At 32.9% G+C, this 26,544-nt stretch overlaps 1 protein-coding gene across 6 annotated transcripts in view; it reads left to right on the forward strand.

The window, feature by feature from the left end:
* Nucleotides 1–1,121: 1,121 nt before the first annotated feature.
* The window catches only part of LOC115882876 (protein daughterless-like), a 65,265-nt gene continuing 39,842 nt past the window's right edge, over nt 1,122–26,544 (forward strand). For 2 of the 6 annotated variants that reach the window (XM_030901141.1, XM_030901139.1), the window contains exons 1-3: nt 1,128–1,268; nt 10,170–10,216; nt 10,377–10,634. In XM_030901141.1, coding sequence (XP_030757001.1) covers nt 1,184–1,268; nt 10,170–10,216; nt 10,377–10,634 — 390 coding nt within the window. In that variant the 5' untranslated portion in view covers nt 1,128–1,183. Of the gene's footprint in view, nt 1,269–10,169; nt 10,217–10,376; nt 10,635–26,544 lie in introns of all 6 variants that reach the window. The other 4 variants (XM_030901140.1, XM_030901138.1, XM_030901137.1 and 1 more) reach the window with 4 other exon arrangements.

The raw sequence follows: 26,544 nt of genomic DNA on the forward strand, positions 1-26,544 counted from the left end.
GCAATTAAGGGGTTATTTTTTGGTATTTATTATAATTTTGCTAATATCTTCGGTTTGAAAGAAGATATCAAGATACGGTTTTCGCTGACTTTTTAAGCTTTTACTACTCTTTACTATCAGCTAAAATAACATATGCTATTGCATTTAATTTTTTTGAAAAAACGCGCAATGTTTGTTAAATTGTAAGACAACGCCCCCTAGCGTCTACGTTCAAAACCTTATTATTATTATTTTTATGGTATAATATAGAGTAAGAAACGCTCTTTTAAACGAGCCCTCGTTTGTTGGATTATGATCATCCAGTCCGGAGTTATTAATATTTAAACAAAAACAGATCTAACCTTCCCCCACCACTTTATTTTAGCAGATAGGGGAAAATAGTTCTAACAAGAAAAATCCAAAATTTACTGAAGATTATGAAGCTATTATTTATAGTACCCGTTATATAGGCAAAATTCTGTAAAAAATCTATTTTCTTATTTTCGACAGCAGTTGCGCCACCTAGCGGCCGTTTTACAAACTTGAAAATAATTTCTGGCAATTTCTCATAGCAATTTCTCATTCTCATTTTTTTCCGTAGGCCCTACGGCTAATACTTTCCGAGATATATACAGCCGAGAGCTATTCTTAGCTCCGATTCTTAGTGGGACACCCGGTACATATGTGTTTCTCGATAAGTTTTTAATTTTAAGTAAAGAATAGCCAGTAGACGGTAATTTTTGGAAGATATTATAGTTTAAGGAAATATATTGGATGATTTGTTATGCGCTTGATGTCAAGTATTTTAGTTTCAGCGAAATATGTTTGTGCCAAATATTTATTAATAATAAAACCTCAGTTTAACATCGTGTTTTATTTTAATACTTTTTATTTACTTACTAAAACACCCCAGAAAATACCTAAATTTAACGATAATATTCTGCAACATCTGTAAAACGCATCAAATAATGTTTCTATTATCCAACGTAACGGATATTTAAATAATTTAAATACTACAAAAGAAAAAACCCGGCATCTTCCTGTATAACAGTACAAAATGAACTTGCAGTTCATATTAAATAAAAATCCTTTTCAATCGGGTGAAAGTAAACCATTTTCAAACTGCCCGCGCATACGTATGACAGGTTACCAGCCATTGGGTGTCGTTGCCTGTTGTCTTGTCAGTAGTGTCTAGTGCCCCAAAATGGCTGCCAGCGACGATGAGCCTATGCAACATTTGTACGAGGTTTTTACAACGTGTTTCAATAAAATAGCTAATAAGGCACCAGGTATGTTAATCGTAAATAAGTAGAGCTTAAGTTAAGTGAAAAATTTGCGACGGAGCGGGCCATTTTCCCCGCGAAACGGAACTTTGTTGATGCACACTGCCTAAGCGTGCGGGTCAAAACATTTTAAAACAGCCCGTTTAAAAAGCAAGTGAATCGGAAAAAGTGAGCATAGACGTGTTTTTCGATGAACAAGTGCGCTAAAATCCATTTTACCCCGTTGGAAAAGCTCTAATTTAATGTTATATGCGATCACAACAATGTATTTTTGGTTCAGATACCTGTGTGTCATCTCGCTGAAGAGGATCTCTTTATGACAATATTTATGGGTTTCTCATTCGAGAAATATCCGAATTACTTTGTTTTCTTGTGGTGTTTTCAGCGAAACCCTCGAAAATTTCGGGATATATGCCGGAAAAAGACGTTTAAACACGGTGGTTTGTGTTTTTGTTTATAAAATGTCAAAATAGTGCTGATAAGATTATTGGATGCTGGGAAACCATAGTAACTGAACCACCATGGAGTTCTCGATCATTTTTCATCATGGGCTTCAAATTTCATATAATATGCCTTTAAAATATTTTGTTTTGAACCCTCCAAGTTGGTGAATGCATGCTAAAATAATACAATTTTTTGTAACTAATATTTTTCGTAAAATTATTGTTTTTTAGTACTTTTTACGACAAATAATTATGAAATTTTAGAGAAGCTGATTTTTAAATTAAGTAGGTACACTTTTTAAAATTACCTACAATTTATGACCATGATTTTATTCATCGTGAGATACCTGCTGGAGCAAGGGTGTATAATATTAAATTTTATTGCTTATAAGTAATGTTTTTGATATGTATCTAGGTATTTAGAGAAGTATCAACTTATTAAATGAATATGGTAAATTTTACTATAAATTATTAAGTAGTTTATAGTTTTTCAGCACTATGAACAATTTCATTTTGAAAGATGTATGTTTTGAACTTTGTGAAGTTCAGGTTTAACGATCTCAAAAGTATACAGAGGAAGTTTACACGCATAAAAAGCTTTTTGCCTGCAGTGGCGTTCTTGCGAATATTTTCGCGGGGATGTTTTTGGTAATTTTGAAAGTTTTAGGGTCATACGAATCATAGAAATGTTGAAGTATACATATTTATTTATATTACGGTATTATTTACAATAAAGATGTAACTATATTACGGTAATTTTTGTGTTTGTCTGCGAAGGAATCATATTTTTTGTTGTTCTCTACGCAAAACAATTTGTAACATTCTTGTCCAAGAGTGTTAAAAGTCTACTAACCTCTACAAATGCCTGGGCAATACATTATTTTTATTAGATTGTATTAAAAAAAACCTCTCATTTTTCTTTTATTTTATTGGCTATTGCTTCTTTCATTATAATTTTGGCGTTATTAAAATCTATTCTGTGTCCTGTGTTCCATGAATGCTGACAAATCTTAGATTTGCGAAAATCACCCTTTCTTAAATAATCTTTGTGTTCTTTAATTTGAACATTTAAAGGTCTAGATGTTTCACCAATATAAAATTTATCACATTCACGTGGTATTTTGTATATTACATCATTTTAGTGTGGGTCAAAATTGTTCTGAGTGTATTTTGTAGGACTTTTTCGAAGAGATGAACAGAAAACATCCGCCTTTAGAACTTCATCTGTCGTGTTAAGAAAATGACAGTTAATAAAACGCCTCTCGTGTTTGTTCGTATACTAAAAATTTCCATTAATCCTGGTATATATTTTTAATATATTTTTTAAATTTACATTTTTTTAATTGTAAAGTAATATATTATATTTAAATGGGATATATTATAAAACAATTATGGGGGTATGTCAATTACAGGCTTGTTTTCTAACATTTTTTAAATAAAACGAATTATGAAGAAAATAAAATATAAAATGAACAAACGCTTACTTACATTGCAATAAAACTGCCACTTTTAGTTTTGCAATCCAAACGCAATATTTCTTTTTCGCAAATAAAAATATACCGACAACACTAAAATCACTAAAACTTCCTCGGCTGGCAACGAAACCTCAAAAATAACAGCACTTTTTGTTTTGAACCTGCATATCAAAATGACGCTGTACCATTATGTTTTTGTTTTTGAAATAATATAAATTATAATACCGTATGATCGAATAAAAACGGCGTCAACGATGGCTATGAAATGAAGATCGCTGTCATTTTATATGTAAAATTATATGGGAAATGTCATCGATCATCATTTCCAAGCTAACTGGACGCCGTTTTTTTTCGATCATACGGTAGAATTGTCTAATTAATAAAGAAAACATTTATACATTTACAAGATACAACAAAATCTAATAATATAGTTTGAAAACAATGAAAATTGAGCGCTTGTGTCAAAATTAGATGATATTTTCGCAATTTTTACACCATTTACGACCGGTGGCGCCTCTATTGGTTGTTCGCACGGTTAGTCTTTTACTCCCGTATATGGTCATTAAAGAAAAAGTTCTATGGGGGGATGTTTTGTGGAGATGAATCGACAAGGGAGGTATAGACATTTCTCGTTATTATTATTGACTTATATTTGAATTATTGACCTATTAAAGAGTCTGTTGTAAGGTTCAAGAGACCTTTTGAGGAATTTTTGTAACCAATATGAGTGTTTCCAAATTGTTGTTGTTGTTTTGGGGCATTGTCGGTTAGTAATTTTACGGAAATGAAGTGAGACTGGGTCCGGCCAATAACACAGCGACCAAAACATCATTTAACCCACAATCGTAATCGTACAACCTGCATCGTGGTTGGCCGGGAGGAACAGATGTCTTATTCGGGTCTCGGTCGGCGAATACTACTAAACACCGTTGCCACTTGATCTTTTTTGACATTTTTAATAAGAAAAATATTTTAAAATTCAATTTACAGTGCCGTGGCTGTTTTAAAACCATCAATTTTTAATAAGGGGGCTTCGGAAAAATAGATTTGATACCGAGTGTAATGTTTTTCGTGTTTTTTTCGTGTATCAACATATTTGCTTTTTTTTTTAATTTTCTCTAAAGCGGTAAAGAAATTTGAAGAAAAAGTTTGTGAGGTATCAACTTAACTTATTTTTATTCCAAAAACACGTACTTAGTAGTTCTATGTCCAGGAAATATTAAGACACACTGTATTTTTATCCTGGATATTTTCTGGAGTTAAGACAACGGAGTTATAATCACTATTGTAACTTTTACACTAAAAACAATACTAAAAAGAAAAATGTCTTCAATAAACCACATAAAATAATTAGACTAGCTTAGAACCATTTAATTTCGCAAAACAATGTATAGGAAATTTAGGATATGCGAATAGGGAGTTTTAGATCAACCTGACAACGTTGCTCTTCTCGATTTCGCCCTCTCTTCAAGATCTCCTGCGACGTTGCCGTGTTTATTTCTCACTTAACGTGACTTTTTATATGTATACCTCTTTTTTATTGTCGTTTTATCTCTTTATGTAAGGTGAAATTTATTCTACTCATCTGTCTGTGTAAAATTACCCTTTTTATTTGGGTATTTTGTTGTTTAAAAATTAACACGCGCTGTTCGACCGTTGGGTACCAATGTTGCCGCTTATTCTTTGTCGTTTTTTTCTTTCTGCTTTATTATGATGAGGTACCTCAGAGAAATAGGTAAACATAGAAGAGCACTAATATACAGGGTGGTCCGAACTGTATTCCGGAAACTTCGGCAGCATATTCTGCAGATCAAAATAAGTAAAAAAGTTCGTATGAATGTATGTCCTAAAATGCTTCGTTTCGGAGATACAGGGTGTAGCAAGTTTCATTTTTATTTTGATTTTTTCCAAATAATTTCTTAAACTTTTCTGAAGTAACGTCAATATTTGGATGAAAATTGGTGCCTGGGAGTTTTTTGACATGACAAATTTGATTTTGAAATTTATGATTTCAGTCTAATAACTATTTAGTCAAAATGTTTAATTTATGTCAATGATGAGTATTGATAATTTCGATTCAAAATATCTCGAGAACCGTTATTCGTAGCGATTTTTTCCAAGAGACCTTTTTTAAGTAAAATACGTCGTAAATGAATATTTTTTACTCGGTAATTTTATACAGGTACGGACGAAAAGTTATTACTCTTCAAAACAGTTAAAACACATGTAGGTGGCGCCCCCTACAAATAGGAGTCATATTGACATCAAAATCAAATTTTTCACGTCAAAAAACGCCCTAAACACTAACTTTCATCCAAATATTCTCGGTACTTTAGAAATTATTTGGATAAAATCGAAATAAAAATGAAAATTCTACACCCTGTATCTCCGAAACTAAGCATTTTAGGACATACATTTATACGAACTTTTGGACTTATTTTTATCTGTAGAATATGCTGCCGAAGTTTCCGGAATACACCCTGTATAATTAATACGTATAATATATTTTTCATCTAATTTATTTTAACAAAAAAAATATTCGTTTTTTTTTAGTTGTTAACAAAGTTCTTGTTCTTGTTTAAAATATCTTGTTTAATAATCGTTGTAACATTATCTAGCGTTGTTGTAACAACCTCGGTAATGGCATGTATCTAATTAATTGTTTATTTAACTTAAACGACTGACAATTTGTTTGTGTTTGGCGTAATTGCACCCATAGATTAACAATAACGAAACAGCGTCTTTTTCAATTTTCAACGTTTATTTATTCTTTTTCTTCACCATAAACAAGACCTTTTTTTTCTGTTTAAACCGAAGATGAAAAAAAGACTTTGGACTTTGATATATAAATAAATATTCTGGGTTAATTGGGACACGAAGTAGAATTTTTACTCTATTTGTACTAAAAATTAGATTTTCTGGCTGGTATAATAATGTTCAAAATTCCAAACGCACGTGCTTTGATCGAGCCTTGATTAAGGTTTGCAGAGCTTCAGCATTTGCAATAAAATAACGAGCAATTTGTTACAAAATCATATAAATTATATATCGTTGTAATCACAAAACTTCAGTCTATTTCCGTATTGTAACGGAATTTTAAATTATGGTTTTATTTTCGAGAAAATTTAGTCCAAACATACGGAATATTTTATCTTAGATAGGAACTATCGAAAACAAGAAATTGCCATCCTATCCGATAGTCAAGCAGCACTTAACGCGATCAACTCAGTAACCATCAATTCGAAGTTGGTCAAAGAATGCCTAGAGAAGCTCAACAAATTAGGCAAAGAAAATAAAGTCCTTCTACCCTAGGTGCCTGCTCACCAAGGGATAGAAGGCAATGAAAAAGGAAATGATCTAGCTAGGAAAGGAGCGAACACTCTACACTAACTGGACCGAAGAAAAAGTATTGATGATTAAATGGTATTATCAAGGAAATAGTTATCAAAAGGTGTCGGACATGTTTGTTGCTCTGTATCCGAATAGACCGATACCTGGAAAATCTACAATCGCAAGGAATATCCAGAGATTTGAGACCAAAGGTAACCTAATAAACAACTGCAGATGTGAAGCAAGGCAGGAACAAAGAGAAGATGCAAGAAATGATACCGGCTTGGAAGTTTTATTGTGCGTGAAAGAGAACGATGGAAAGATCAGCACAAGGAAACTTGAGGATGAAATAGGAATAGAACACACTACAGCGTTTCGAATTTTGAAACGACATAAATACTATTCCTTCAAATATGAAAAGCACCAAGAGCTACGAGATGGGGACGAAATACGGCGGCAGGCGTTTTGTTTTGATATGATGGAAGAGCAAACACGGATAGGGAATTTTTAAAAAAACATATGTTTCACTGACGAATGCACGTTTACGTTAAATAATGAACCCAATGTTTAAAATTATCGATATTGGAACAAAGAAAACCAACACAGGTTTGTCGAAACAAGGACGCAATATCCACGGAAAGTAAATGTTTGGGCAGGGATATTCGGACACAATATTATCGGGCCGTTATTTCTTACGCTAAATTTAAATGCAGAATATTATTTGGAACTACTCGAAAATCATATTTTACCTTCTTTATATGATGCCGCTAGGGAAAATCAGGAAGTTTGGTACCAAATGGATGGCTGCCCGGCACATAGTCCCCTGGCTGTTCGGGAATATTTAGACAATAGTTTTAACGGAAACGTTATTGGCCTAAATCATACTGTAAAATGGCCAGCAAGGTCTCCTGATATTTCGCCAAATGATTTCTTTCTCTGGGGCCATTTAAACAGGATATACAAGGATAAAAAATACCCAAATATAGACGAGTTAAAAAATGCTATTTCTGCCGAATGCAATAGAATTTCAATTTACCAACTAGCGAATGTAAGAAGAGAATTTTATGATCGCCTGGGTTATTGTCTAGCAGTCGATGGAGGAATATTTGAACATCTTCTTAAATCCTAAAGTTCTAACACATTAATAGTACCTAAATTAATTAATTAAGTTATTGAATATTGTAATAATACTCTAATTAACCTTGTAATTGATTACTTTATTTTACTTTAATTCATATTAATTTGTATTTATAAATACATCTTTAAGATTTCCGATGTAGGAATGAGTTTTCAATAATAATAAAGCATTAAATAGGTAAATTTCTGAAATGACAACTTCATTTGACAGTTATCTTTTACCTTGACGATGCTCATAAGTAAATACAGGGTCATAAGAAAGGAGAAATATTTAAAAAGAAATCGGCGATAACTCGTAAACGCGCTAATCAAAAATATCTAAAGTTATTCTTTTGAATGTGGGTTTTAGTGCTCTTCAATAAACCTAAATAGAATTATTCTCTAAAATAATTAGGGAAGCCAATAATTGACCCCATTAAAATTTACATGGGATTTCCTATGTCCCGTCCGACGATGCAACACCCGGTATAAGGTCGCGGTGATTAACTCCCCTCCTAAACATTCTACATAAAACGTTGAATGCCGAACGCTTAATTTGCTACTTTTTCGGACTGGTAAAATGGACTCTTAAGCGCTCCTCTATGTGTACTTATTTCTCTGGCCGCTCTAGGCCACCCCACACGGTCAAACGTAATTAATTTTGTCTATCTGCTTCTGTCTCCGATTGCTTGCGTTGTAAATTTACAACTAGGAAGTTAGTTAGTTGGTCAAAGTGCTGTAATGGACTGGAGTCCTTTTCTTGACCCGTCTCCTCTTCTCTGGAGCTGTCCCTGTCATCGCCCTTAAGACCGTTCCTCTAGATCGGTATAACGACGAAAGTGACGCTTCTTGTAAGTGAGTCGGCCAAGCGTGAAATCGGGACACAACGGTCGGGACATTGAACGGTTGTGGTCAAGATGTTGTTGGACGCGTGCCGTCGGCTACTGCTCGTGATGACCGATGTACCAGGGCTATGCGAAAAGCAGTCTTGGAGCCTTGGAGCCTCCGCGGCGTATGAGAGGCGCCACCCTGTACAGGGTGGGTCAAATTCGACGCTTTTAAATGGAAACACCCTTTTCTATAGGAGATAGACGAAAACTAATATCGGTGTCTGGAACTCAATTTTCATCAAAAACATGATGGTGAAAACCGCTCATCAATATCTGTTACCGTTTCGAAGTTACGGGGTGTTTTTCAAAAATGTGCATTTTTAACAAATCGCTGTAACCAAATCACCTTTTTACGTAGAATTTAATTGTTTTAGTATAATTTTTTTAAAATTAATAATTTAAGAGTTATCAACAGAAAAATTGAATTTTTATATGAAACACCCTGTATATTTTTAATTTATTGAAAAGCATTTAAAATTACCTTTCCAAAAATATAACACACTCGATATTTTGCTCGATTCCTCTTCGAGATATAGAGTATATAAAAATTCGCCCGCTTTAAATGAGTAGGCTTTGAACGGCACCGGCTGTAATGCAAAAAAAATCTAGCTGTGAGCATCAATTAAAACGAAAATAATATTTGCTATGAGAGATGCAGAATTTTATAACTATTTAAAATATATATAATCAACATCAACACATTTAAACTATATCAAATAACAAGAAAAATAAATAGCAAACCAAGACATGAGATTTTGCTACAGGCGTTCGACAAATCGACCGTCTTCTGTTATGGACAGACGGGGTAGTTTTTGAACATTTCTCGCGGAATTCATTAACTCAGTGGGGGTGAAAGATACCCTCTCATAACTGCTAAGTATTTCTAATTCTTGTCTAGATTATACGGAAGAATAAGGAACCTTTATTTTTCCGCAAATATATCGATAGGATTAGATCCATGGGCACTAAGTCGGGCGGCCTCGACGGCCAACGGCTGGAATCTTGGTTGGCTATGCAATTATTCTTGAAATTGGATGCAAAAATTTGCTGATAACTTCAGCGATCAGAGGCGGTGCGTCGTCTTGCTGGAAAAATATGTTTTCGAGTTCCATTAAGGGCATATCATCAATAAAGGGTCCAAAGCCTACTAGTTAAAAGTGGCGAACTTTTAAAAATTCTGTATTTCGAAGGGGATTATAACAAAATATCAAGTGTGCTATATTTTTGGAAAGGTAATTTTATATTCTTTTCAGTTAATTAAAAATATAGAGGGTGTCCCAAATAAAAAATCAATTTTTCTGTTGATAACTCTTAAATTACTAATTTAAAAAAAATTATACTTAAACCATTAAATTCTAGGTAAAAAGGTGCTTCGAAAATGTTTTTATAGAAATACAAAATTTTCGATAGCAAAAAAGTTACAGCGATTTGTTAAAAATGCACATTTTTGAAAAACACCCCGTAACTCCGAAACGGTAACAGATATTGATGTGCGGTTTTCACCATCATGTTTTTGATGAAAATTGAGCTCCAGACACCGATATTAGTTTTCGTCTATCTCCTATAGAAGAGGGTGTTGCCATTTAAAAGCGTCGAATTTATGCTTATTATCATGTTATATTTATGCTTCATTCTTGGTCATTTTTGTTACAGAAAAACCGGGATTTCAGTCGCCATATGCCGGAATAGACAATGGAATGGTAAGTTGGTCAAAACACAAAAAAAAACACTCTAATAAACAAATAATTAAAACTCCCTATATCAATTATTTAGAACAATTTAATGTAGCACAGCAAAAAAAATCTTTCAGGATTTAGCCGAGAACATGTATATATCCCAATTTTTTTCTCTTACTCCTAGGCCTACGCCCTGAGCCCCACAGGTCCGGTGTACTCTGGTCCTGGGGCCAGTCCTACGCAGGCCTCCGGCGAGCCCTTCGCCGCGGACAGTCCCTACTTCCCCTTCGGAGCTAGACCGGGCAGCCGCCTGTCCCCCGCCAAGGCCAAGGGGGCAGGAGGGGTGCCAGCTCCCTCTGGAGCCTTGTCCAGGGGGCCTAAGGAGGAGCCGCAGCAGCCTACGGCGGCCACGGCTTTGGATGGGCAACAATGGGCAGCGGTGGTAAGTCGAATCATGTTTTTGACTAATTTCATTATTATAAACGTCCAAAACTGTATTAAATTGTGTAATTTATATTTTACGAAAATCCCTAAAGTTGGGGAAAATTTCTTGCTCTTGGCAACACCGCCTATTTTTTTTTCGATAAATTTCATTATTTTAAACCTTTAAATCGTGTTTTTTCGCTGTTTTTTTTTACTAATTTTATTATTTTAAACGTCCGAACTGTATTAAAATTTAAGTTTTACGATATGTATTACGAAAATCCCTAAAGTTGGGGAAAATTTCTTTCTTTTGGCAACGCCGCCTATTTTTTTAATTTTTTTTTCAACAAATTTTATTATTTGAAACCATCAAATCGTGTTTTTTGTTGTTGTTTTTTTACTAATTTTATTATTTTAAACGTTCAAACTGTATTAAAGTGTATTATTTAAATTTTACGATATGTATTACGAAAATCCCTAAAGTTGGGGAAAATTTCGTTGTCTTGGCAACGCCGCCTATTTTTTTTAATTCTTTTTTTCAACAAATTTCATTATTTTGATTGTCCAAACTGTATTAAAGTGTATAATTTAAATTTGACGATATGCATTACGAAAATCCGTAAAGTTGGGGAAATTTTTTTTCTCTTGGCAACGCCGCCTATTTTTTTTATTTTTTTTTTCAACAAATTTCTTTATTTTAAACTTTCAAACTGTATTAGAGCAATAATACCTGGCTTGTGTGTTGCGTTGACGTGCAAAAAAATAGTTTTTTACAATCGCAATGAGAAATGGCATGTGTTCACGCCGATATTTGGGTTCGAAAAATACCCCGTTTTCCTAATTTATGCGATTTGTATAGTCGTTTAGGATTTTAAATCGATATTTGATAATTTCTTATGCGGAAAGGGGTTTTAATAGTATTTTTACTCGTTAATTTGTCTGTTTCAAGTAGCTAAATACTAAATAGTATACCAAATTCGATGAATTTCGACTGAGCAATGGTACAATCGACGATAATTTTGACGAGGTCTAGCTCTAGACACCATTTAATTAAAGAAAAATTCGAGAAAATTGCACAGATTTAATAACAGCGGCAATGCTCGGCCAGCTGGATTTCTTAGCAACATTTCTACTATCGAGGAATTCAAAAATTGTCGCAATGGTTGCCCGAGAAATGGATAATTCTCGAAAACGTATCGGATTCACGGCATACCTACGGGTAATTTCTGAGCATTATTATTATTATTGCGAATAATTGGTACAAAGCAAATATTTCTGTGGTTGTCTGGAGACGTTATTGCAAAAATAATGCCTCGAATAATACCCTGTCCTCCAATGCAATAAAATAGTTTTAACTAGGGATGGGATTTTGTATCGATATTTTTAATATCGATATCGATATTTTTTCTAGTATCGACATATAGGATTTAATATTAATATTTTGCCTCGATGCTTCCGAGTTTTATTTAAAGTGTTTTTTAATTTTAAAACCTTCAAAAAACTAAATGTCAGTGTCTCAAAGAGTTAAGTAGGCATAGAAGGGCTTTAATAATATATGAATAACGTTGGTTTTATTCAGCTGAAAGGTTGGTCTTAATAGTTGTCTGGGAAACATTTTTTTTAAATTGTGCAACGGAAATATAATAATAATAGATCATTTTTATGAAATGTAAATTAGGTGTCAACCAAAGAGGTTAGAAGAGAAAGAGGTAACAAATGCTCTATTTTATAATGCGCGAAGGCTGCCTGTTTTTCCGATCTGGGTTCCTTTGGTGGGGGTCACGCCAGGAGCGGATTTAGAAATTTTTAAGTGAATAATGATATACATCTAATATATAAAATTCTCGTGTCACAGTTTTTATGCGCGTGATCAATTTTGAGTGACAAGCTATGGCGACAGCGCTGCCAGATTGTGATGGATTTATGAGATGAATCTTAATTTAAAATTGACAAACAATATATTTATTATATCATTTTTTAAAGAGTATTAAGTTTTATTTTTAATTTAATAATTAATATTTTAATAATTAATTGATTTAGTTGTTTTATAGTTTATTTTACTTATTACATATTGGGGGCAAAAACTAGTCCATTAAGAAGATTATTGTAATAGTATTATTACAGTATTCAATAACTTATTAATTTAGGTACTATTAAATTGTTAGAACTTTAGGATTTAAGAAGATGTTCAAATATGCCTCCATCGACTGCTAGACAATAACCCAGGCGATCATAAAATTCTCTTCTTACATTCGCTAGTTGGTAAACTGAAATTCTATTGCATTCGGAAGAAATAGCATTTTTTAACGCGTCTAGATTTGGGTATTTTTTATCCTTGTATATCCTGTTTTTTAAATGGCCCCAGAGAAAGAAATCATTTGGCGAAATATCAGGAGACCTTGCTGGCCAATTTACTGTATGATTTAGGCCAATAACGTTTCCGTTAAAACTATTGCCTAAATATTGCCGAACAGCCAGGGTACAATGTGCCGGGCAGCCATCCATTTGGTACCAAACTTCCTGATTTTCCATAGCGGCATCATGTAAAGCAGTAAAATATGATTTTCGAGTAGTTCCAAATAATATTCTGCATTTAAATTTCGCGTAAGAAATAATGGCCCGATAATATTGTGTCCGAATATCCCTGCCCAAACATTTACTTTCTGTGGATATTGCGTCCTTGTTTCGACAAACCTGTGTTGTTTTTTTTTGTTCCAATATCGATAATTTTGAACATTGGGTTCATTATTTAAGGTAAACGTGCATTCGTCAGTGAAACATGTTTTTTTAAAATTCCCTGTCCGTGTTTGCTCTTTCCATCATATCAAAACAAAACGCCTGCCGCCGTATTTCGTCCCCATCTCGTAGCTCTTGGTGCTTTTCATATTTGAAGGAATAGTATTTATGTCGTTTCAAAATTCGAAACGCTGTAATGTGATCTATTCCTATTTCATCCTCAAATTTCCTTTTGCTGATCTTTCCATCGTTCTCTTCCACGCACAATAAACTTCTGGTTATCTTTTATTCTTAACTCTATGGTTTCATAGCGTAAACCAGTGTATAGTGGTTATTTCGCAATATCTCAAGTAGCAGCGGTTTTTTCAAAGTTTTTTCATCGATTCTAATGTATTTTGAAATCGTGACGTCAGCATAGTATTGTCGATACCCTTTTTGGTATCAACCAATGCAGCAAACGTTTTGTAGTTAGCACCAAAAAGGGGTATTATGGCATTTTAATCATTTCTATACATTTCAATTATTAAGATTTATCGTAATAAATAATATGATATATTATGATGCAATAAAATTATATATTATTGAAAATATAATCAATTACATTTTTGTCTGGTATAAGGATCGTGTTTATAGGGAATATTTTACTCTTTTTTAGTTCCCAGGAATATTTTTTTTTAAATTTCTTTGACTGTTATACATTACACTGTTGGGTTTTAATATAAAAAAAATTAAATCATCCTTACATATAAGCATCTTTATTTCAAGGTTGTTAGCGATATATCACCATAACATTCCATTCCATATATTCAGTCTCAGTAACGCGGCTTTTGTTAGTGATGTGTCGGAATATCGATATTAAAAATATCGATAGTTTGTTAGATATAATAATTTTTATAAGAATTGTTAGTAAACTATCATGTCTCAAAGGCAAATTCGTTATAATCTCATAGAAATTAGTAAACATAGAGTATGCCTATTCAATATATCGAAATATCGACACAATTTTTTTGAAATAAAATATACATCTCTAGTTATTGAATTGGCGTAGAAAATCGCATTTTCACATATAAATTCTATAGCCAATTATGTGCTTGAAATTCAGACTATGACGCCATGCAGTATTTCCTTTTGAATGAACGGAATTTGTTTATTTGAAATCGTAGTTTTGTTTATGTATTTTTTTCTTATACAGTGTGTTGTTTGTCTTTTTATTATTTTAAACGTCCAAACTGTATTAAAATTTAAATTTTACGATAAATATGTATTACAAAAATCCCTAAAGTTGGGGAAAATTTTTTTATTTTGGCAACTCCGCCTATTTTTAATTTTTTTTAAACAAATTTCATTATTTTAAACCTTCAAATCGTGTTTTTTGTTGTTTTTTTACAAATTTTATTATTTTAAAGTCCAAACTGAATTAAAGTGTATAATTTAAATTTTACGGTATGCATTACGAAAATCCCTAAGGAAAAAATTCTTGAGTTACAGTTATTTAAAAAATTGTTTATATTGTCCAAATTCTGATCTCCAGGATGTTATGAATATAGGAAATAAATTTTTCTGCATTTTAGACCAATAATTAAAACAGTTACAGGAATTTCTTTCTTATTTTACTGAGTAAACAAATTATGTAGTACTTTTAGTGAATCATCTTCGGCTGGATATTGTTTAGGAAAGCACAAGTCCGTGTTTTTATTATTATTATTGCACAGGGTTATGGGTAAAATGATGTAAACAAGTCAAGTCCCAATGTTATCGTTGAAATTGCATTTGCTGAGACGCAAAATGATTGAATTCTCTACAATTACGTTGGTGCCTTTGTGTCTGCCAGTGCTTCTTCTATACTATTGTTATTATATAAAGCAAATTTTTATGCAACATACACTGAAAAAAACTGTCACTAGAACATCAGTCATCTTGATTGTAATTTTATTGAAAAATCGCATTTTATTCAAAATCTGAGCCAGATAGGTATAGGAAACCCTAATATAGTTTGAAAGAGCATTTAAAACTGCTTCGACTTATTCAAAAAAATACTTAGTGTTGTATTTGAAATAACGAAGTTTTTATGTATAATAAATATTTAAAATAGACCAGCAAGTTTTTATACCCCTGTATAAATTTAAGGAAACAATCAAATTTTTTAGTAAAGTTTATTTCTCTGGCTTGAAAGTCTGTACAAGAATTAATTCTGAAAAGTAATGTACAAGCTGTTTGACAAACTTTTTTTATTATGGCATGAATATATTTAAATATTTTTAAATATCTCAAAAACCAAAGCTTTTAAACATATTAAACCCTTGTAATAAATGCCATATTTTATGTCGAAGAATCCAAAAATGAAATAAAATACCGGGGGTTCCACAAGAAAAAATATAACTTTGGTATGGATCTTAGCTCTGACACATCCTGTACATTTCAAAATAATTTTAAATTAAGTACAGTGCCTTTCCACGTACACCCATAAAATATTTTGTTTCTACATCTTGCCGTGTCCATTTATTATGACCACCTTTCATAAGGGTCAAACCACCCCAAAGGGCCTATGAAACGGCCGCTAAGTTCGGAAATAAACTTATAAAAAAATTCGTTAGGCGAACTTATAGAGAATGTTCTTATGTACAATTTGCGTCTAATTATTTTGTTGTAGTACAGTTTAAAAAAAAACCCTATTGCTCAAAAACCGCAATGGGAAAATTTCCGATTTTGTTAATTTTACATTCAGAAGACAATCGCCGACAAACTCTGAAAAAATCAGCTTGCCCGTAATTTTTTTTCACTCTCTATACGGCAATAAATTTTACTGGATAAATAATCAACCGAGGCGAATGAGGTGCGCCACCCTGTATAAACATATTTTTATGCAACATACACTGAAAAAAAAACTGTTTGGCTTGATAGAGTTGAATAAAAAAAAATGACAAAAACGACGTTTGGGTCGAGGATTGAATGCCAGACGAAGTACTATACGATTAGTTTTTTTTCTCGCATGGTACCACTTATGTTAGAGATGAAAGGAATTGAAATAAAGAGCAGGGAAATGCTCTTTAATCGTAGTACTTGAAGAGGTCCGTGAATAGTCTCGTGCTACAGAAGGTTTTTTCTTGGTTTTGTTTTTTGAAGAAAAAAAGTACTAAAAAAATATTTCTGTATGAACTCCAGTACAGCCTGTCTTTTTTTATTTCAATGAGGAAGATGCATATATTTTATTTTTCGCCAGAAACTGTTCAATTTATTAGAATAAATGTGTGTAAATGCAAAAAAAAACTTTTTTCTTGAAAGCAGTACCGCAATTTTATAAAACGGGCCATTAAAATACTATGGATAACGCAAACGACGCCTCGCGAATTGAAACGATATTCTATTGGTCTGACGTCACCCGCCGTTCTCGTCGACGCGCGATGGCCAGCAGCAGCCAGACGTGTTCCGTTTATGTACGTATTTAGGTGGCGTACTAAGACATTTTTTTTGCTTTTAGCGTTGATTGAAGGAGCTTTTTATGCTTTTTGTGCAGTTATTATTTGTATGTGTTGTGTGTTCTGAGAATTTTTTAAGTAATGGCAGATTCCGGGTTTGTAAAAGCACAATCAGATAACTTGCCAAAAGTCGATGCTTTTATGTTGGCTGCTTTTATAAATACAAATTCCCTATTTATTGGTGCTGAATTACGAGGAAAAAAACAGAGAAGTATGTAACATTTATTCTTTGTAGTACTGAGGCATATTTAAGTATAAGTAGGTACCTACTGTTACGAACTTTTATATAGTTATAAATTAATGTTATAAACTTATTTTTCAGATCAGGTAGGGAGACGTATGGAGATAATGCTGTAGGTTATGTAGAAGTGAAAAGAGACAAAAATATTTGTTTAGTACGTTTGAAAAATAACTCCAGAGCATAGCGTGAAAAAGAAAGTTTTTTTATATATTGACACCCCCTTACCCTTGTTATTTTCAAAGATTGTTTTTTTACCAAATTATAGGAAATAAATTGTTTATCAGGTGTCCCATAAGCAAACGCCAAAATTAAGTTACTTTTTTAAGGGAAACACCCTATATATTTTTGGATTCTTCGGAAATTTCTAGATATTCTAGATATATTTCATGTATAATATCCTATACCTATCTTCAAATGTTTACGAAATATTGACAGTTGAAAAGCGAAAAATACCTACAATTTTCTGCGCCACCTTTTTTGTATAACTAGAATTAATTTTAAAAGAGAGTATATGAAAAACCATGCAACTTTTTTATTTAACGTTTTCTTCTAAAACTTGCAGTTGAGGCTGTATGTGGATGTCAAAATATAATGAATAACCCTGTATATTCAAATTTCAAATACCTATGTAAGACAATATACATAAATATATGAACTGACATCAAAATGATCTTCACAACAATAAATCGTAAAAATAGAGGATAATTTAACGTTTTTCTTTTCATCTCTTCTCATGGCCTTGGGCCATTTTTTTCTGTTTTCGCTCATCCATTACTATTTATAAACATCACTAATTACTAATTATGTATTAATTAACACAAATAACTAAAATTTTGACTCGGATTCAACAGCGTTTAAAAGCAAACTGTGTAAAATAAACACGCGTCTGGCTCCACTCAACCAGAAGAACGGCGGGTGACGTCACAGCGGCAAGGCGCGGTAGAGAGCGTTTGCCCGGCCATTTAAATTAACAATATTTAATTATTTTATATTAGAGGCATTTCTTAACCGATATCAACGATTTTTTTTTGTTCAATTTGTAATTATATGAACTATTTTTTAAAACCATTATTTAAAAACATGCATTTTCCTCATTTAGGTTACGTTTATTAAAACCAAAGAAGCAAAAAAAAATTGGGTTAGGCCTTTTTTGTTTGAGGCGATTTCGTGTTTGTGGAATAATTATTTTTTCTTTGTGTAAAAACATTTAGAAAATATTTTGTAATATTGTAAAAATGCCAAACTATGCAAAACTAGTCGATTATTGTTTTTTTATAAAGAAAATTACTGTGAAAAATTTGCATCAAACGCATTTATAATATGCTGTCACGATTACTATGCTCAGCGTTATTTTATTTTAAATAAATTCTTCTCGATGACAAAAAAAATAATAAAAATAATTCACGGAAATCGTAGAGATGATCAAAGTACAACATCGCCAATTCTTGTATAGTTCATATCAAATAAAGGTTTTGTTCCGTGATTAAACTTGACTGGCACAACATTAATCAACATATTTTAGAAAACAAAAATAAATCTATACTAATCTTAAGTGACTGACATACTGATTAATCACGATCCTGCTCAAACCACTCAACGTAAGAAGCTCAATTTTGGCATATAGGTTGATTCTAGGGTGTAGAGGTTCGATAAGAAGGGATTTTTCGAAATTCCAGTTCCAAGAGGGTGAAACCACCCATCAAATGTTACAATATTTTTTATTTAAAAAACGGTCAAGTTTCCGAAAAAACGCTTAAACACGTATATTTTATTTTGTTTTTTACATATTTTAAGATTTTTTAAAAATGTATACAGGGTGTTTCGAAAAAGCTGGTCTTTGATTAATCACGATCCTGCTTAAAGCGCTCGGCGTAAAAAGCTGATTTTTGGAAAACAGATTGACTTTATGGTGTAGAGGTTCGATACAGGGTGTCTCAGATTTTAATCGGGAAATTTTAATAGACGATAGAACTTGCAAAAATAAAACAAAAAGTTCATATCAACTTGTAAGATTTAAAGCTTCCTTTTCGAGATACAGGGTACCATTAGAATACTAATTATAATATTAATTACCAATTAGAATTTATTTTTTTTCGCAAGAAGTAAGCAAGATAGACAAAAAAGTCAGGACACAAAAAAATTATATTTTTAATTACTAAATCCAAAAATCATATTAAATCTCTAAAAAAGCAGTGGCGTGCCTATTTTTTTCTTTAAAATAATTTAACAATGATGCCCCACCGCCGCCCCTGGCCATTAAACTTAAATCTAATTACATCAAATTAAGTCCCATAGTAAGTATTATAAACGGGTCAAGTTAAATCAAAATCGATTAAATAGTTTTTTAAATATCTTATTTTTTTTTCTTTTTTAAGTCCAATACTATCGCTTTCCCGTTCAAAATATTCTAATAAGGTTGTGATGAGTTTTTTGCAACGGCTATTAAGCTATCTTTTACCATTTCGCACTAAAAGAGGTTCTAAAAATAGAAACTTTTAATTTATTCCTAACGATAAAAAAAAATGTAAGTTACATTGTTATTCTTGAATTTAATAATTTCTTTTAAATTTAATTTAGCTTTAAAGTAATGTTTGCTGTATCTTCTTCCTATATTTCTACATTTTTTCGTATAAATTATTTTCCCCCAAATTAAAAAACACTTAACTGAAAACAAAAGAAAAATAAATTTAAATTGTACACGTGTTTTTCGTGATGGCTAGATACAGGAAGTTCAAGTAACTTTTTACAAGGGCACTAGCCTTTTGTTGAAACGGTAATAAGCAACGTATAGGTACGTTAGAACAAAAAAAAACAATGTGGCGGACATGATAGGGGTGGCGTTTTATTTTAACATTTTACTCGTTTTGTTCTAAGAGTTGTAAAATGTTTTAGTTTCAAAGTAAAGGAATTTTCCAATTTTTTTTTATCTCAAAAACTGCGACTTTGACTGATTTTGATGTTATTACAAATTTTGTTGCAAATATTATTCCTAATCTTAAATTGAAATCCGCGTTTCGTTAGCTACTGTAATTTTGGAGTTACGATTTTTTAAAAATTTTAACCCCTTCCCGTACCCCCTTACCAACCCCCCACCCCCACCAAAAACTAATGGCCGGATTCTCGGGTGCCACAGTATTTTTGTGCCAAATTTGGCTAAAATCGGTTTAGCGGTTTTTGAGTTATCGTGTTACAGACGCACAGACAGACAGACACCATGAAAATATTTTGTATTTAGGTCATTTATGATCCAAATAACTCATTTTGAGTGAAATTAAAATAACTTTTTTTTACCGATCTTAATTTTACCGGCTAAAAAATTTTTAAAAAAAAGTTTTAAAAATTTCAAGAATTGCTGAGTTTTTTGGAAAAAATGGATTTTTTCGAAAATCAATTTTATTTTTTCCTGTCGTTACTTTTTAGAAGATCAAAAAAACTAATTGCACATTTTCATAGCCACTTTATTAGGACTATCCGATAGTATTTTTAGATTTTCAAATTAGCTGATAATTTGTGAGATACAGAGACCAACCTAATTTTTTTAAATACGGACCTGCACTTTTTATTCCAGGTTTTGAAAGAACTCTGTCTCCTGAGTACAACGATATGCCACACTTATACTTTTTTTTTGTTTTGGGTACCTTAACAACAACAAAACTATTTAATTATTAAAATAATTTCAAGTCCGACTCTGGTTTTTTAAATTATTTAATCTGATTATATTCATCGCAACAATATTGATCAGCGCTAAATTAATATTAAATAAAGAAATCGAGCCAGTTGAAAGATTCAAATAAATAATATCCAGGTCAGCAATTAAAAGATATTATTTTTAACTTTTTTTATTGTAAATAATATGCATCATATTATTCGTAGTTATTATTATAAATACATTTTCTTCTACAAACTAGTTTCTAATGCTCTCTGTTCGAAATGGTTACCCTCCCTATTGTAAAAAATCATTAATCGTTGAATTTTATTTATAGCTCTTTTAATATATCTTCTTCTTGTACTTCCGACTGCAGTTTGTACTCTTTATTGTAAATGTTGAAAAATATTGCTTTCACTTTTATAAATGGCGTCAAGTAATGAAGCCACTATTTTTTAAAGGTGGCTAGACACCCTGTATATGTATTTTTTTTTAAATTTGAAATTGATCACTATAACCAACTACTATTTCTACAACCGGTCTTTTCTAGTAAGGCACGTTTTAAAAAGTGTAAACGCCAATAAGTCTAGGAATTTTTAATTCCGATCCAGGCTTAAGTTGGCAGTATTGTAACGGCTGTCCGTTCACCGCGGCGCGCCGCGCTTTTGTCGGCGCCCCAGGGCTGCCAATAAAAAGCCAGTTCAGGAAAAAAATAAGTTCTCGATAAATAAATTATCTAGTTATTATCGCCAGCGACCGCAAGAATCCTGTTCAGAGTGATAACTAACCCACAAAATAATATTTCAATGATTTGAGTACAACCTTTCATTAAAAAAAATGGTTGTTTTGGGAGGCAAGCAGGTATGTATCACCAGCTTTGTCGCTATTGCTGGACAAGCGAAAATGGAGGTGCTGTCAAAGGATTTCCCGCAGAGGTTGCTCTGACCACCGACCAGCAAACGTCTCTAGAAGAGGCGTTACTGTGTATCTCAAGAACCGGCGAATTGGTTGGTGGAAATCGCACCTAAGGGGGTGTACCCTCGGGGGAAGAACTGTTGTCAAAGGAGGATGGGAAATACCCTGTCCCCTCTACAACAGGTGAACAGGGGTATGATGGGTTATAGATTGTGTGATGACTCAAGGAAGGGGGACACAATAGATCTTTAAGGTCGCAGTGATTAACCCCCCCCCTCTTACTCGTTCTACATTCATTCTAATCCTTTTTTGTTATTCAAAGCCCGAACTCATATATTATTAATCTAAGGTAAAAATACCAGAGCTATTTTATTTTGTCGCTCTGAGCTCTCGTGTATGTCGGTATAATTTTTTCCTGTCATTTTTTAGCGATTGTGCAAACATTAATTAATAGATTGGTTGTTCTAGCCGCAAGTATTTCTCTCTTTAATAACGAATATAAAAGCCGACGCTTGTTGTAGTGCTGTCGGAAAATGCGGATTTTCTCTTTTCAGTGGAAAAATTTTACGGAAATATTGTTTTTCTCAACAACACGTGACTCAGGAATTTTTTTTTTATTTATTTTCGTTTTTTATTTGTTGAAAATTATTGTTTCATAAGGTAGTGAAATAAACGTTTTGTATAGACGGGTCCGTTTCAACCCCTATAACTTTTTTATTTTTTCAGATAAAAAAACGTGATTTGGTATGTTAGTATATGCCATAAATTAGGATTGATTGACGTATTCAATTGTTTTTTGTCACTTTCTGTTTCACCGGAAATGACCACAACTTTTTATTTTTAAATGGTTGTCTTTGTTTTCCGTTGTGTTGTGTATTGTTTCTTGCCCCCTGTCCAAAAACAGCTACAAACAACAAATTTATCTGGTTCTATCTATTGCTCGTACTAATAACATTAAACCTAAACAATTTGTGTTGCCTTGTGTTTCCTTTTTCGGACTTAACTATATTTTTCCACTTTCTTCTCATTGTTTGTCCGATCGAACGAATGAATAAACCTGAGGATAATTAATTCTAAGTACAACCAGTATGTCGTTTGGCTAGATTGCGAAAGAATATGGCGTCGCTATGGAGTATAATAGTCACTTAAAAATAAATAAAGAAAAAACAGTATCAGCATCATCATTGGGGTGTCCCGTTATTTACCAAGTTGATTATTTCTCTCAGGGCGTCCTCTTAATTTTTAGTTTATTGTCTAAAAAAATATAACAGACCATTGTAAACCCTTAATCTATACTAATATATAAAATCCTTAAGTGACTGACATACTGATTAATCACGATCCTGCTCAAACCACTCAACGTAAGAAGCTCAATTTTGGCATACAGGTTGATTCTAGGGTGTAGAGGTTCGATAAGAAGGGATTTTTCGAAATTCCAGTTCCAAGAGGGTGAAACCACCCCTCAAATATTACAATAATTTTTTATTTAAAAAACGGCCAAGTTTCCGAAAAAACGCTTAAACACGTATATTTTATTTTGTTTTTTTACATATTTTAAGATTTTTTAAACATGTATACAGGGTGTTTCGAAAAATCTGGTCATTGATTAATCACGATCCTGCTTAAAGCGCTTGTTAAATTATGATTATTTTTGAAAAATTTGATCTATTATTTGAAAAAAAAAGCAATTTTCATGATACCATGATAAACAATTTTGAATCATGGAAAACAGTTGAATGCATGACAGGTAGTTAATTCTAATACTTATTATTTTGAGCTTGTATTCTTTTGCAGTACGTTAATTGTACAGGGTGTCCCAGGAGATCTCGATAAAAGAAACATATTTTTTTCTTTATCGTTTGTCAAATAAGTCCAAAATAACGGAGTTATTTTACTTTGAATATTTCCAAAAAAAAAATGATTTTTTTGCTAAAATTTTGAGAACCACTGGATCTTTTCTGGATTTTCTTTCCTGTAAATTTAATCTAAAACCTATGTTGCCATATCATCAAGAAATTATGTTTTTTAACTAAAAACTAAAACAAAAATTTTGATGTCGTAAACAAAAGATCATTTTTCAGGTTTTGGATTTATTAGAAATGAAACAAGAACAAGATAAGATTTATAAGTGTTGAATTTCCTTTTTTAAGATTTGTTATTTAAGAAAAACCCATTATTTATGCATGATGTGTTTGAACGTTGTTGTTCAAAGCCCACGATGGCTGTCCATTCCTTTTTTTCTTCGTTCATTGACTAAATACGCCGGAAACTACCAAAAATATCTAAAGAAGAATGTATTGTATTATTTGTATTGTTTAACACTAAGAAAGAAAAATCTTTTTTCCACATACATAACGTTTAAAATTATATTATAAAAATAAACATTCTTTCCTTTAAAATAGTACCGATTTGACGGTACTTTTTAATGTCTTTGTGATTTTCTTCCAAGTCCAAACGCAATGTTATACGTTGTTTTGTTTAGCCACTGCCAAGCAGTCTAACTCTTGCAGGACATCGGCATTAAAAGGCCTACTATATCGTCTAGCAGGTCGTAGTATTTGATTGTAATAATGGTATCTCTTAAACGAGCAAAATGACTTTTTTCTATTGTCAATCAGGTCGCAAAAATTAATTATTTTGTGACGTTTGAAATAAAAAAAAAATATTACATACATATCTACCAGGAATATTTATTTTTCATTAATTTTTTAGACTAATTCAAGAGATTTATGAAAAATCAAAACACTGTGGCACCATTCCGTATTTTTATCGCATATCTGTAGTGTTTGTTTAATATCCTTCTATAACGTTATTAGACCAGGTGTTCTGTGTGGCGTTATCATTTTTGGTTATTTTTTTTATATTATTTATGCTGATAAAATTTCAGCTAAAACAATGTTTTTGATTTTACGAAATTTTTACTTCGAAAACAGATAATTTTCATTTATTTTGTTGATGAATAAAAATGATTTTTATCCAAAAAGAAGCCCTTATGAAGGTTTCTGACAGTTTTTTGTACAATAAAAATTGATAAAATGTGTAGTAGGAGTATTTATTGTTTGGCCGTCGGCTGGCCGGATGCATTGCGTTTATAGCTGCGGCCAGATGAACGACCAGTTTCAACAGAGTTGTCAGATCTAACGATTTTTTACGTTTTACCTAAATCTACACTTAGCTGTTCTTTATATAATCTTGCTTCAAACAGTAACAGCGTGAGGTGGTCTCGCATCTCTGTATTCGGCCATCCAATACAACAAAAGGGGCCAGAATGAGGACACCATGAATTGGAACAGCCGTAACTACTAACTAGCTTATGGATGGGAACGAAGCAGCATGGGGCTCAAGCTACATCCACGCTGGGGCACTTTATATGCAAGAAAAATCATTCCTACTGGGGACACTCGTCCACAGGACATCCGTACATAGGATAATGGTACAAGGGAACACTACCCGTACCTTGGAAACAGTCCGTCTATAAGATAACGGTACAGGGGAACACTACCCGTACCTTGGACACAGTCCGTCCATAAGACCCTAAAAATACGAAACTCTTGTTTAAAAAACCAAACAAGGTCTAATAAACAAAATAAACCTACCTCGAAACACTTCCGAGGGCTCAATAATAAACAAAAGAACTGTCCTTTCTTCCATTTAATATCCTGGAGGACAACAGCAAAAGTACACAGCAAAATACAAATACGAGTTAAGGTGGGTCAATCCAAAACTCTACCCTAAAAATATTCAATAATAATATCGAATCTATAAAAGATAATAACTCATCTTTACCTGTAGCTTCGAAATGGCAGCTGATTCAGATTTTGCACCAAGATTTAAATTGCCATTTCTAAAAGCCGGGTGAACAAAAAAGTGAGGTTAAGCGCGGAGAGCGACCTAACCTTGGAGCGATATTGACAGCGCCTCCACAGAGCAGTGAAACGATAACAGGGTTGGCGACTAGGGAACGTAAAAATTACGCCAAGCGTGCCAAGTTAATTATCAGGCCTGAACGATACGGAATCCGATGACGATACGCCAGACATCATATTATAAATCATATATAAAAAATACATGTAACGAACTAAGAACGTTACAGTGCGTTGAATTTGAGGGATTTCATCTGAAAAATTATTAATTTGGAAGAAAACCGGCAACAAGCGGCAGAAAATAATAATATTTCCGTGCAGTGTTCTGGTCGCAACGACCAACGGACGGCCAGGACGTTAGTGTGCGCTATCTCATTTGATTTAATGGTTTTAGAGGTAGGTGCGGCCTGGCCGGTGCGACCTGGTCGTCAGTGTGTTCGAGCCCAAAGAAGTGTCATCCACCTGGACGGGAATCAACTGAAACGCTTTGCAATCTGCCGATATTCGACAGATTGTAAAAATTGGCAGAAAATATTTGGGAGGGTGCAACTACTCTTTTCCTTCTACTATGCTCTTTAGAATTTTTTTTTTTAGAATTTAGAATGAGTGGGAAGGGGGTTAATCACTGCGACCTTACAGATCCATTGTGTCCCACTTTCTTGAGTCATAACTCATCATACAGTCCCAGAGCTTTGACAAAAGCCAGTATCTGGGACGGTTTTATAGAGGGTAGTTCTCCATCTCCAATATCAGTCGTACCAAAATTCATGGCACGAATGGTTGTCGTCTCGGCGCACTCAATGATGAGGTGTACTGGTGTTTCCCCATCTTCCCCACAGAATCTGCATTCGCCGTTTCTTCTTAGTTTCAATCTACTGAGGTGTTCATTGAGGAGACAGTGTCCTGTTAAAAACCCCTGACAATCCGAAGATTGTTCTTACTCAGACCCAGGAAGATCTGTAATTTTTCTTGATCATAAGCCCTCAGAAACTTCTTCGAGTGTCTTAGACCATTGCAAGATTTCCATTCCAGGTTGCGGATGGAATCTTCCA

This window comes from Sitophilus oryzae, unplaced genomic scaffold (assembly GCF_002938485.1).
Source record: "Sitophilus oryzae breed Bouriz unplaced genomic scaffold, Soryzae_2.0 scaffold_179_pilon_pilon, whole genome shotgun sequence".
In the NCBI taxonomy this organism is placed as follows: domain Eukaryota; kingdom Metazoa; phylum Arthropoda; class Insecta; order Coleoptera; family Curculionidae; genus Sitophilus; species Sitophilus oryzae.